Raw genomic sequence first — 14,187 nt, 5'->3', positions numbered from 1 at the left:
GTTTGTTAGTTTTTCGCATAAATACTAACAAGGAAGTTTCTATGTATTCAAACTACTTACGAAGATATCAAAAACTTACTGCACATAGCAAACTAAATCAGTCGGACCTGACAATATTAAATATTTAATACTATCATTCAAATTACGTTTTTAGTATTGATTGTGTGTATCGAATGTTCTGTGAAATGAAATATGTTGTTTATATGAAGCAGTGAATGTTTTGTATTTTATATTCTTCACATTACATTTATTTCTGATAACGAATAAACATAACTGATACTTTCTATATGTAGATATTTTAAACAGAAGCACCAAAATTGATTTTGTTTTATGTATAATACAAATAACGAATTATATAACATAAAACGAAAAGTAAATTCATGAAGAAATGTTTTACTAAAATGGCACAATGGAGTCGACTTCTGCAATTCTTGACTACTTTTTAATATAAACATTTGCTCATTAATTTTTACGTTCGATATTTTGTTTTCATCCATTTGTTTATTGAATAGGAGTTCTTTCAAATTGTTAATAATATATTAGAGTACGTCATCTTTTATATATTTCCATTACCTTCAAGTTTCAAGATTGACAGACGTTTTCCCACGTCGTGTTTAAAGCATAATTTCCATCTTCATAGAACCACAAGATTCGAACGTCCAATGTTGTACTTTTATTATTTAATAGGATTATTGATTTTTCTATTATCAAAGCGACTTTAACATATTTTTTGCAATGCAAAATTTCAGAAATATGTTCACTCATTGTAAAAAGCACTGACTTTGGCTGGTCTATACAACGTACAGATCATTGAGAATGGAATAATCAGTGTGAAATTGAACATCACCAACACATACCAAACTTCTGGTTGTACCATCTATATCATGCAGTGTATATTTCAAAGACGTTAACGCATTGTTCTTAACAAAACTGTAATCATCTCTGCTGAATTCAGAGAGGCTGCAAAAGTGTTCTTGTTTTTATTCTGTAACAAGGCAATGGCATATGCCCTATTCGCCCAAATTTTCTTGATCTTTGTTCACTTATGCATATGTAAACGGACTGTATGACTGTACCGTAAACGCTTGATCTATATATTGGAAGCTATTTCTGTTTATATGATTTGTTGACTCAATTTTGTTTTGTATCTAAGTCGAAACAGGCTCCAAATTAGCTTCTATTTTTGGTATTGCTGTTGTTGATCATATGTGTTGTAACAGTAATGAGGTTGAGTACTCGTTAACAAATGTAAACTCCTATTGAGCTACATTTATGCTGACCTTTTCAAGGCGGTAATCCAAATGTTGGGGCAAGTATGAGATTGAGTACTCGTTTCTCTGACCTATTCAAGGCGATTATAAAGCCAAACATTCATCTATAAAGATATTTGGATGCATGTGTAGTTTATCTTTGTTGTGTGTGAGTTTGTTGTCTCTCGTTCAATGTCTTAAAGTGACACTTTTATTCAAAATCAATACATGCACATGTATAACAAACATCTGTTTTGGGTGATAAACCTTTAACTACTTACTAAATCATGCATTTATGGAAACTATAATAATTACTGATAACAAGATTTTAACCATTGTTTTAATAGCAGAAAGAGCTATAATAATAATAAATGATTTGTGAATGCTAAAAGATTTACTGTGGTCTACAATAGTCTCATGAGGTAGAAATACCGTGTTTTATGCGCAATACTGTCAAATTAAACTCGGTAACCTTCATAAAAACCATTGTTTTCGACATTTATTCATCATTTTTGGATACTTAAAACAATGTTATTAATTGTGGTAAATCTTTTTTGGGAGTAACAGTGCATCATTAATATAGTGCATCAAACTGGACTTTGGACATAATTTAATTGGGCTTGTCCCTGTAATTCCATTGTAGCATAATCGCTTGCATCACCATTAATTGCTGATTATCATTTCAACAAATGAAATAAACGGGTTATCTAGGAACAGTCAACCCAAAAGGAATCAATACCATTTGTGGAAAACACTAGTGTTAAGTGAATTTCGGCATATCGGAACGGAATATATGTAAATATCGGGATCTATTATTTGCAAACAACGAAAACATCTTTATGTCTTCACACTTTACTGACATAATTCATGTTAATGACGAATACAGATATGTTTCAGTTCAGTTGTGTAAAGTTCAAGTAACTGGTCACATATTTGCTTCTTCTCCAACGTCAAGCGATGCGTTTCTAAGCGATACAGGAGGCAACCTATACGCCTTGCAGCAGCAGTAGTTTGGACCACAGTCGTTGGGCCTCCAGCTACACCCGTAAATACCATAACTGTAGGTTTGAGTATGAACCCTGTTTGCGTCCAGTTGGGTGTAACCCGGGCTTGCCCTCAGCCAGTAGTGACTTTTCCTTACATTTAGTGCGTCGTAGCAACTCACTCTGAAAACAACAAACGTATGTGCATAACCTGAATAAAAATGAATATATCATAAATTCATTAATAAAGATATTTTAGTGCATGTGTAGTCTATCTTCGTTGTGAGTGAGGTTGTGTCTCTCTCGTTAAATGTTTTGTCTGCTTTGTCTAAATATAGTGCCTCTAAATAAAGTTTGTGTAACATGATTGTATTAGGTTTGTTCATGTAGTTTCCCTTGTAGTAGTATGATCCCTTATATCGTTATGTAATGCTGATTATCATTTCAACCAATGAAATAAACGGGTTATATAGGGATTAGTCAAACCAAAAGGATTCATTTCCATAAGTGGAAAACACTAGCTTTTGCGTGACTACAGGCATATCGAAACGGAATATATGTTAATATCGGGATCGATCATTTTAATCATTTAAACGTATTTAAATGTCTTAACAAGTTAATGACATTTATAACACAAATACATATATGTACCAGTTCATTTTTGTAAAGTGAGAGGAGGTGGTCAAATAAGTGTTTTGTATCCAACGTCTTTTCAAAGCGGTACATGCGGTAACCCATGCGCGTTGCAGCAGCAGTATATTGGACCAAAGTGATTGGGCTTCCAGTTACATCCGCGAATACCATAACTGTAGGTTTGAGTATGAACCCTGTTTGCGTCCAACTGGGTGTTACCTGGGCTTGCCCTTATCAAGTAGTAATGTTTCCTTACATGTTGTAATTGAACTTTACGCCAATAGTGACGAGCTCAGCAACTTAATCCAGTCAAGCTTGATAAAGACGTTAAGAAATACAGTAATAATGATAATAGTACCTAGGCACTTGCCTTTGTACAAAAGTCTGATTATTCATAGGAAATCTCGTTCTAATTAATGTATGAAAAATGTACTTAGTTCTCTGGTTCCTAATGTATCTCAGGATGCTGCCCTGTGCCCTCGCGCAGATGCTCCGACACGAAGGTGCAACGCGGACACAATTTCGACGTTATGCGAAGGCATATCCGACACTCAATTTGGAAGCGCAGTAAGACTGAGCTATCTCGTCATAGTAGCGGTAGCTCCAACCATGATATAAGACCCAAGGCGGGGTGTATGGCAGCCCTGAAATGTTTTCAGATGTTCTGGCGTACAAAGATACACATACTGTGCATGAAATAATTTAGGTCGATACTGTATTAAATCATTCTAACATTGTAAATAGCAGAAAGGCTGAATGTTATGTAAGCTTGATCCTTGGTTATATCTCAAATACCGTTCTAGATGTTTAAGAAACACACGTATGACCAGAGACAGTACAAATATGTTTAGCAAGGCCAATACACCTTGCTTAAGTTCCAGTTTAGTTTCACTATTTGTTTTGACTAAAACAAAAAAGAAGAGTGTTTGGGTTCGCTCTGTGGCTCTCTTGTTATCTCTTGTGAGAAGTAGAATTACTTCAAAAAATGGCATATTTCCGGTTCATTAATGACCCAACCGATAATATCCACCCTTAAGGTTCTTTGTCTTTTGTCTAAAAATGTGATATAAACTCGTCCTTAGCATACTTTATATTTCTGTTCACGTAATTCATGTCATGGCATTATGAACAGCTTGCATTACTCTATTTTAACGGTAGGTTCAGTGATGTAAATACGCATTTTCAAAATGTTCACATGTTGTGTGGATTAATTTATGCTGAACTCGCGGTGTGAGTACTTTGCTAACTAACTATAGCATGTTTTTTTAAAAGTTCGTTAGTTGGTATACAAATATGCCCTTGAATGTTTTAGAAGCTTGTGAAAAAATAACTTGAAACACAGTCGTTTGAACACGCTTTGAGAGGCCTTAAGGAGATTACCCTGGTGGAGTTCGAACCTACATCTTTTTGAAAGAGATGCTGACACCTACGACCCTATACCAATAAAATATGTATGGCTTTGAAGAACTTTCCGGAAAATTGACTCACCAATAACCTGATTCTGTCAACAACCGAGCGTGGTATTCAATCTTTATCTGGAAAACAGCCAGTCTTCAAGGGAACCAGACTGATCTCTTACAGTAAGTGCTGATTAGATAACCATGGGTCATGAAACAAAGTCCAAATCTTTGAAATCTGTTTTAAATCCAATGTTAATTCACACTTGTTAGCTCGACTATTCGAAGAATAAGGAGAGCTATACTACTCACCCTGGCGTCGGCGTTGGCGTCACACCTTGGTTAAGGTTTTGCATGTAAGCACCTTTAAGTGATTATCTCAGTAAATACATCAGTTATTGCATTGAAACTTTGGATATGTATTCCCAACTATCTTACATACTAAATTAATGAAGTTAGATAACAATTATTTGAATATAATGCAAATAATAGGCCTTTATTATTCGACTTAGAAATTCTGTTTAAGGTTTTGCGTGTAAGCACACTTAAGTTAATATCTCAGCAACTACTTGAGGTATTGCATTGAGACTTTATACAATGGTAGTCAACTATCCAACCTACTTAATTAACCAAGTAAGATAACTCTAGTTTGCATTTAATGCAAAATAATTGCCCTTTAATATTCGACTTAGAAAGTCTGGTTAAGGTTTTGCATGTAACCACATTTAAGTCAATATCTCAGCAAATATATCATGTATTGCATTGAAACATTAGATATGTATTCCCAGATAACACTTATTTGAATATAATGCAAATTATGGGCCTTTATTATTTGACTTTGAAATTATGGTTAAGGGGTTGCATGTAAACACACATAGGTTAATATCTCAGCAATTAGTTGGTGGATTTCATTGAGACTTTATACAATGGTACTCAACCATCAAATCTACTTAAATAACCAACTAAGACAGCTCCAGTTTGCATTAAATTAAAATAATGGCCCCTTTTATATTCGACATAGAAATTCTGGTTAAGGTTTTGCATGTAACCACTTTTAAGTCAATACCTTAGCGAATACATCATGTATTGCATTGAAACATTACACACAGGCTCCCATCTATTTAACCTTCTAATTAATCAAGTAAGATAACTCTATCTTTTTTATAATGTATAATTTTTGCCTCTTTATTATGCTACTTAGAAATTCTGGGTAAGGTCTTGCATGTTAGCACACATAGGATAATATCTCAACAACTATTTGATGTATTGCATTGAGACTTTATACAATGGTATTCAATCACCCAACTTAATTGAATAACCAAGTTAAATAACTGTATTTTGCAAATAATGGCCCTTTATTATTAGACTTAGAAATTTTTCGTTAAAATTTTGCATGGAACCACATTTATGTTAATATCTCAACACACCATGTATTGCATTAAAATCTTATCTAACAGTGATCCATGCAGGTTTCGCCAAAACTTTTCATTCCTTACATTGAAAAGCGGCGGAATAGTCGAGCGCGCTGTCTCTTTGACAGCTCTTGTTTTGCTTTGGGTTTGACTATTCCAATTTCCATTCAGTAAATGGCGGCAACCGGTTATTTGGTCATGAATGCATACCCTGTTCAATTAAAAAATATGTCCGCGCATAAACTGTTATTATTTGTGACATAAATGCATATCAAGTCTATTGATGAATGTTTAAAACTGTCTGCACTAAGACACGATTAACGAGTAAATTATAAACGATAAGAATGTTTGTTGATTTTTCCAACGCCACAAGTGAAATTAAACACAATATTATGCTGAAATCAACAAATGATATGAGGTTACCCTTTCCAGAGTTTTACCAGTATTTTTATTTTTGTGTGAAATACCCCCTTGTTGGAATAGACTGTTTTCTACGCCACTATACTTGGGACGCCCCTCATCCAAAATCATAGCTGATGACGTTGCTGTCTTTTCTATTTCCAGCTTATGTAGAAATAGTTCCTATTGTTTCATCGTTTACAATTAACTCGCGTCTTGCACACAAGGATGAAAGATTATTTTAGTCAGCATACAAATAAAGTTTAACATGATATACAATATCAAATTAGTAATATTACTACGTACCCAGCATCGGCGCTCCATTTCGTGCAACCTTCATCATTTGGTCCTGTGTCTCGTCATCCGAACCGCGGTTATTATTGGGATCATCTGCATAGTGTAATAAGTTAAACAATATCTGAGAGAAAACAGTCTACTATATCAACTTTCAGAGTTTTGATGTCGATGTAATTGATGCAAATTTATGAGACAGTCCTTTCAGTGCACACTTTTTTAAGCTTGATGTTATCCCGTATTAAAGTTATGTGATCCTTTCATAAGATTAAACATTTTTTACAACGATTGTGAAGAAAGCAATGATAATATTTATATGAACAACTACAGAAACATGCTCAGTAGTCGACAATCTAAAACCCCGTTTACGGGTAAAGGGTAAACGCCAAAGACATCGAACAAAAACAAAAACAATCACAAACCTGAAACATGGAGGACAACAGCACAAATGTCCACAAACAACACAGTACATATATTCTATATTAAACACTAGGGGTGTTTATCATGGATTGTTAGAACAGCCTTTGAACTGTTAGTAAAATGTAAATTTACTGGGATTTTTCACCAGTTTGTCTGCACCACCTCTTATCCTATCTTATAGTACGTCACTTTTGTTGGTATGATGTTGCGCAAGAGTTTGGTCTTGTGTTATTGGGAAACCGTAGTACCCGGAGAAAACCCACTTGTCAGGCTTGGTGGCCACTTACCACATGCGCCAAGGCCGGGATTCGAATCCGGTGGCTTTGGTGAGACGCAATTGCATTAATCACTTTTCTGAACAAGCTGCGTTTCAGTTCAAATATCGTTATCTTGAACATTTATTTATAAATTATGCCCTTTCATCTACTTTTAAGCAGCGTAATGTTAACAACGAAGATATCTCATTGAAACAGGTCCCAGTGCATGTAATTTTCTTATATCATATCTCGTTCTTGAATTGTGTTGTATTGTGGGTGTATAATGTAACATAATTTACATAGCTTGATAAAACAGTTCCCAGCGCATGTAATTTTCTTATATCTCGTTCTTGAATTGTGTTGTATTGTGGGTGTATAATGTAACATAATTTACATATCTTGTTAAAACAGGTCCCAGTGCACGTTATTTTCTTGGATCATAACTCGTTCTGATATTGTGTTGTATTGTGGGTGTATAATGTAAAATAATGAAACCATAATTATTTTGTGTAGAACAATTAAACTTGAATGAAATAGTTCTATGTTTTGTTGAATTTTCGTTAATTGTTATTTCATTTCAATGGATAATTTGATGTTATGTCCAACTAAAGTACTTTCTGATTATGGTGCACGGATAAATTGTTTAAAAATGGAAATAATATTGGCACAATAAGATATGTACAATCTATCCATCAATTAGAACTAAAGATTTTGAGTGGAAACCACCTGGTTTTGTAATAAGCCCCCCTTCCGTTATCCAGACCAACGACATATATCTAAAATCCAATAACTTCGAAATACCTCAACAAAATTATGAAGTAATGTAAACTAAACTAACCAGGGACGCACTCATTCCAGTCATAGTCGAATGTGTAGTAAGTTTTGCAGATGCACATTTGAGCCAATCCGTATGTGGCACATATAGCATTTTCATCTTTACAGAATGGACAGTAGTCACAACACTGGCCGACGGCGACCGCTAAATATAGAAAATACAAACGTCATTGTTACAGAAATAGATAAACATCAATAAGGAAGGATTGAAAAAAAATGCGTTTCAATATTCAGCTGTGGGGTGGGGGGGGGGGGGGGGGGGGCACTGACAAGATGCTAGATGAAGACATTAATGATGTGTCAATGTTGTACTCGTTTCAACCTATTTAGTAGATAGAAATTATCAATTTTTCACAATTTCTGACTCGGGTTCCGCTTAAAGTTCAGTCACCTTCGCGCAAATTTTAAATAGGAATTTCACAATTATGCAACAGTTATGAAAACGATTGCTCTTTAAGCTGGCTTTTAATTGAACCTTGACCTTGTTGCATTATCCTTGTACGAGATAAGCTTTTTCTCGGGACAAACATCATTATTTTTTATCCCTTAGTTCGTAGCCAATTTATAGCCTAGACAAGCTTTAATCGGACGGACGTATGAACGCATAGACATCAAACCGCAATTGTGACAATGATATAGGGAAAAGCCAACACTCGTTGTATACATTGTACAATCGCCAAATTCGCGAATATGTGTTTACCTTGATACAAATCATAATTATGTTAATTGTTATAATTATGTTTTTGACCTTAGGTTACAACCTAAATATAAAGGCAATGGAATATTTGGTGTGTAAGTTTATAAAGACTCGCACTCCGGCTTTGCCCATTTGGCGAGTGTTCCAATAAGATTGTTAGTCAATTTAGATTTTTGAAGCATTGTGCACAGACCGAATGCAATTACTGATTATAGCAAACCAGGTTCTTTCACCTGTGTAAAGCACTGTCACACGGGACCCCCATTTGGCGACCTCCTGGAAGACGATAAGTATCTTTAGTGGAGCGACTGGTAATCGAAATATCTCGTACACTACGCTCATTTCCACCGTTTTTAATCATGAGGAATTTACTTCAGGTTATCTTAATATTACATTTACTGCAAATGAGTAAAACATCATAGTGCATTATAGAAAAATGAAATCATCAACCTGTATGGTACCCTTTTAAAAAATAAAAAATGCTACTATCAATGTTTCTTTTTTCTGTAGCTCTTAGGTTTAAACAGTGATTATTCATACAAGCAGGGTATTAAGGCTCTTTCTTTGGAATTTTGGCAGGTTGTGATAGAGAAAGGAGATGGCAAGAGAGAAAAAGCTAGTAGGAGAAGGACGTACATATGAACTTGTTTGCGCTCATTGTTCGGTGACAAACCCGATGTTGCTATTTACTTGTGACCGAAACGACCGAAGTTTCGGTTTGTAATGTCATCAGAATGAGGAATACCAAATAAAGAGTGTTTGCTAATAAAAGATTGAGGTAATTGGATATTTTGGAAGAAAATCTGTCTCTGGATGCGATAGAGGTAGCAGTGGAAGAAGAAGAGTTCGGTCGTTTTATCTGGCCGCACTGACAGTATGAATTGATAGGTTGATTGATAAAGTGCGGATAGTCTTAACTTGAAGTTCGACACTGTTTCCGACCCTAGGATATTAAAAGGAAGATCTATAAGATGAAAGACGTTGCAAAAGCCTGTATATAACAGTAATTAAAGTAATTTCTTGTAGAAGCTGAATTCCGAAAATAAAAAGACGTTACATCTTATATTAAGTTCGTGGCGAGAAACTTAAGTTGAAAGTTGTTGGCGTGGTATTTATCATCTTCATAGAACAGTTGGAGTCTGTGTTGCTCTTGGAATGACTTAAGTGGTTTTAACCCAGCCTCCTTATAAAGCTTATCAGTATTAACAACTTTAGTGTCACCAATGATGATTCTGGGTGAGTCTAACCTTACTTGTTTGAGTAGATTTAAATAACTCTTGAAATATTATAGAGTCGGCCTTATAAGCTTATTCCAAGGACTTTCTGTCTAGGTCGAAGTTAAGTAATCTGAGGGCATGTACTCTCTTCGAAGCCTTCTCTACAATGACTAGTTCGCCTTAAATTCTCATTTAATACATGTTAAAAACAGCCGACACATAAACACAACTAATGAAAAATAACGAAATACTTGAGGATTGAATGGATAATATTTGTAAAACTTTGCATGCATCAAAAAATACAAAGATAACTAAAAGCATCCAAACACTATCTAACCTGGAAAGAAAATAAAAATTAGTAACATAATTCATTTTTAAAGGCCGGTCAACTTGTTGTTGTACATGCATAAAGCAATATGAAAAACGGCATTAAATACATATATAGGACGACAATGCAAGGCCAAAAAATCTAATTTTAAATATTCCAAAGTCTGAAAAGGCCCAACTGCAAAATATTAGATTATTGGTTCGACTACAAAAATAGAAGAAAGTTTCCATTAGCTATCTACTTGTTACTTACGGGGACACGGATGGGGTGATGGCTCGCTTGGAGTATCCTCACATGTAGAGGATTCGCTAGGGGTTGGACTAGAGGTCTCACTGGAGGATTCGCTTGAATATCCGCTGGATTCAGATGCCAGAAGAGCAACGGCCTGTTTATAAATGAAAAATAGGGTTAAAATTGTTCCCTTTAAATACTGTTTATTTCCGGAGATTGATACGGGTTTGGTCGATTAAGGTTTAAAATTTCGGGCATTATGATAACAATGATTAAAAGGTGGTCTACATACCACGTGGTTAAAACGTGATGTAAACAGAAATGAGATGCGCTGAATAGTGAAGAGGCGTTTGTCAATTTAGGGAAAATTGTTAAGGGGCTAAAATTCCATGTTAAAAGCAAATTTGTCGCAGGGCTAAGGTACTAGGGATCTTAGGGGCTAGATTATATACTAGGGGAAAAGGGGCCTTGTGTTATATGGGCTATTGTATAAGGGGGACATCCGTTAACCATTCTAGATGCACATCCTTACTAAAAATTGTCAAGTATGCTTATGCAATCTTGTAGCAATGATGCTATTTTTCCATTCTCAATTTGGATATTATAATGGTAAGCATGTTTTGAAGAGGATTGAAATAAATATGAATTATATAACTATTGAAATACTTATTTCTCTGATTTGTTTATTATTTATCCTATCGGTCAACTCATAAACTCATACGCTCTGCATAGTTGTATATGTATTAGTTGAATGTATCTACCCTAAAAGGGTAAACTCTGAATGGCTCTGAGCAAAAACATGCTACAAAGGAAAGAGATGCACAGCAGATACTTATCATGCCAAACATTTCTTAAAAGCCTAGTTTAAGCCTTTTTTAAGTGCCCCCCCCCCCCAAAAAAAAATAAAAAAAAAAAAAAAAAAAATATATATATATATATATATATATATATATATATATATATATATATATATATATATACATATATATATATATATAAATATATAAAATAAAAAATCTGTTTTCCGTACACAACCTCTGTGTATTGGTCCGAATCTACTTGCCTTAATCCCTCTTATCAGACCTCCGTTCTGAGTATCCTACTGTGCAGTTTGAGATGTTTTATTATTGAAATGAACCCTAAAAGGCCTTGAGCCGATAAACGAATACACAGGAAATTGGCCCCTTCTGTGACACCAGTGCAATTAGATGAAGATGCACAGCAGAGAATTATCATGCCAAACAATCCTTAAACTAGGCTTTAAACGCTGGTCTTTTACACTGGTATGAGACCATTGTGCTTTACTTGTCTGAAATTGTCCTCTCTACTATAACAATGCTATTTATAGATGCTTCCAAAGAATGAACACTTTTAATTCCGATTGGTATCCAAACATGACGTATTTATAGAAAATACCGCCAAATATTTACATAACAGATCGCTTCTCGTATCACAGAATGTAATTGGATGTAACATAAAATCATAGATGTGAACAACTAATCCAAACGTTTTAAATCATGCATCCCATATATTGCCATACCAATAAATATGAACATAAAAACGTTGTGTGAAAATTGATCGAGTGTGTGTTGTCAAGTGCATGAAGAAAACTGATTTGAATTGGGGGTTTTATTATCTGAACAAAACGGTGTATATATAAATGTGATGGATTTTGCAGATGTGTTTATTCATTTGTGATGTGAAGAAAGCTATGATTATACTAATTCCTTCTAGTTGGCACGATGTTGCGCGAGAGTGTGGTCTTATCTTGTGGGGGAAACCGGAGTACCCGGAGAAAACCCACTTGGTGACAACTAACCAAACTCACATGCGCCCAGGCCGGGAATCGAACCCGGGTTGTCTTGGTGAGAAGCGAGTGCGCTAACAACTGCGCTAACCGGACAACCTGTTACTCAAAAGCTTTTATTTTTGCATAAAAAAGATGTACTCTCACAGATATGCCAGTTTGACAACTTTTTTTGTCTCGGAAAGAGCAATTTTTAGCGTAAATATCTGCAAATCAATTATATAAGATTGCTGACAAAATTAGATCGCAGATGTTCAGGTTTCCTTTCGAAAATTAATGTTTTATGGCTTAAACCGTTACTAACGGTTTAAGAAAAATGCATAAAATATCATTTTTTGAACTTAAATATTAAAATCTGCGATCTATTTTTGTCAGCAGTCTTATATAACTTGTTTCCATGGATTTTCTCAAAAATTGGTTCGTTGAAAGACAAAAAATAAAAAAGCTGCCAAAGCGTCAATCTGTGAGAGTGCAGCTTTAATTGTCATGTCGGTTTTACCTGTTACTATATTTGTAATTGTGTTCTAATTTTGCCTGAATAGCATATCATCATTTACATAAAAGCTTGTTACTAATCGATTTTCAAACAAATGTTGAAGCACGGACAATGAAAAGCAATAGTCATTGGTCCAGGTACATGTACGAGTATGATCTCAAGTGATTTACTTTTTAAACATTTTTAGTCTTATCATTGTAGATGGACTTCCTTACTCAAATTTGAAAAACAAAATATGTCATTTATATTAAGACCGGCTCTTATAGGTATTTTAGTACATATATTTGAAAATGAAAAGAGGAACATGACTTTGTTATTTGTACATTTGTTGTGCTTTATTTCACACTGTAAAACGCATTTAATCTTACACATGCTTAAGTAAATTGCCACACATCGCTATTCTCTGAAAATGTTATGCTTTTAATCCTGTTTGTTCTCGCTTTTAACTTTCTTATTTTTTATTGAAATTAAATTACTATTGCATTATTAAAAAAAACAGTTCTTACTCTATTAAAATTATACGAGGGTTAATGGCGAGTCATGCATTATGCTAGGTTCAGTATATGTCTCAATCCTACCCTCCAATAAGTTCTTTGCGTATATTGGATAATAATTGTACCTGAGTCGTGCTGTACCAATATCTTTGTATTGACGTTACCGTTCCGTGATATAAGAATTAGTATACACGTGAATAAATCAGAAAAGCAATTTTGTGTTTGGTTGGTTTTAAATTGACTTAATCACCGTTTCGAAGTCTAGAACAAGGCAACTGCGAAATGGGAAGGAACTTAATGTTAGCAATTAAAATGCTTGTCCTCAGATCCATTTAGTAACGCTTTATATTTTTTTGTATTTGTAAACTGCTCATTCATTTTTTTTTCATTTCATTAAACATAACAAATATGCTTTAACCAATACGGTACAACTATTTTTCTAACAACTATGTAAGCTGAAAGGCTGAAAGAGAGTGTTTGTATAGTTAATTCATCATTAGTCTTAATTTTAATATCAAACTACAACTGAATTGCATTTTACTCAATTTCATTGTGACACATCAGTTCCAATCGAAAAATTTAGAACACCGTATTTACATTTTGCAAGTGATTTTATATTCTTGATAATGTAATAATCAAACTTACGAGAAATATCCTTAACATTTTAAAGAGTATCTGTTATATCAGAGTGCAACCTTTTTTCTCGATCCTGACAATATCCCAACTAATCTTGCGTTCCACCGATATATACTAAATGTAAAAAAACAAACTTTTGGGCTGGTATTAATTTGAAGCATCCATTGCAAGCCCAGAAAGCTGTCATTTCCTGGTGCGCGCGCATATACAACATTCTTCGTCCGAAAGCGCACGTAGTCAATTGTGCAGCCTGCAACCATTTTGTGCGTATGAATATAAATGTCATTAAACTATTCGTACGCAATAAGATAATGAAACTGATAGCGATTTTTACCTCATTACGGTACCATATGTTAGATTAATAACGCCTTGTAATTTCCATTGTACAACATATTGTATTAA

At 34.4% G+C, this 14,187-nt stretch overlaps 1 protein-coding gene across 1 annotated transcript; it reads right to left on the bottom strand.

Moving 5' to 3' along the window:
- Positions 1–2,086: 2,086 nt before the first annotated feature.
- On the bottom strand, positions 2,087–13,953 carry LOC128219559 (uncharacterized). Its single transcript, XM_052927377.1, has 6 exons — positions 13,795–13,953; positions 10,374–10,506; positions 7,884–8,024; positions 6,381–6,464; positions 3,300–3,510; positions 2,087–2,416 (listed from the first exon to the last, which is right to left on the bottom strand). Exons 1-5 carry the CDS (start codon positions 13,810–13,812, stop codon positions 3,395–3,397), a joined length of 492 nt encoding a protein of 163 aa, XP_052783337.1. The 5' UTR covers positions 13,813–13,953; the 3' UTR covers positions 2,087–2,416; positions 3,300–3,394.
- Positions 13,954–14,187: the final 234 nt, after the last annotated feature.

Source organism: Mya arenaria, chromosome 15 (assembly GCF_026914265.1).
Source record: "Mya arenaria isolate MELC-2E11 chromosome 15, ASM2691426v1".
In the NCBI taxonomy this organism is placed as follows: Eukaryota; Metazoa; Mollusca; class Bivalvia; order Myida; family Myidae; genus Mya; species Mya arenaria.
This window is presented reverse-complemented; position numbering and strand designations above follow the sequence as displayed.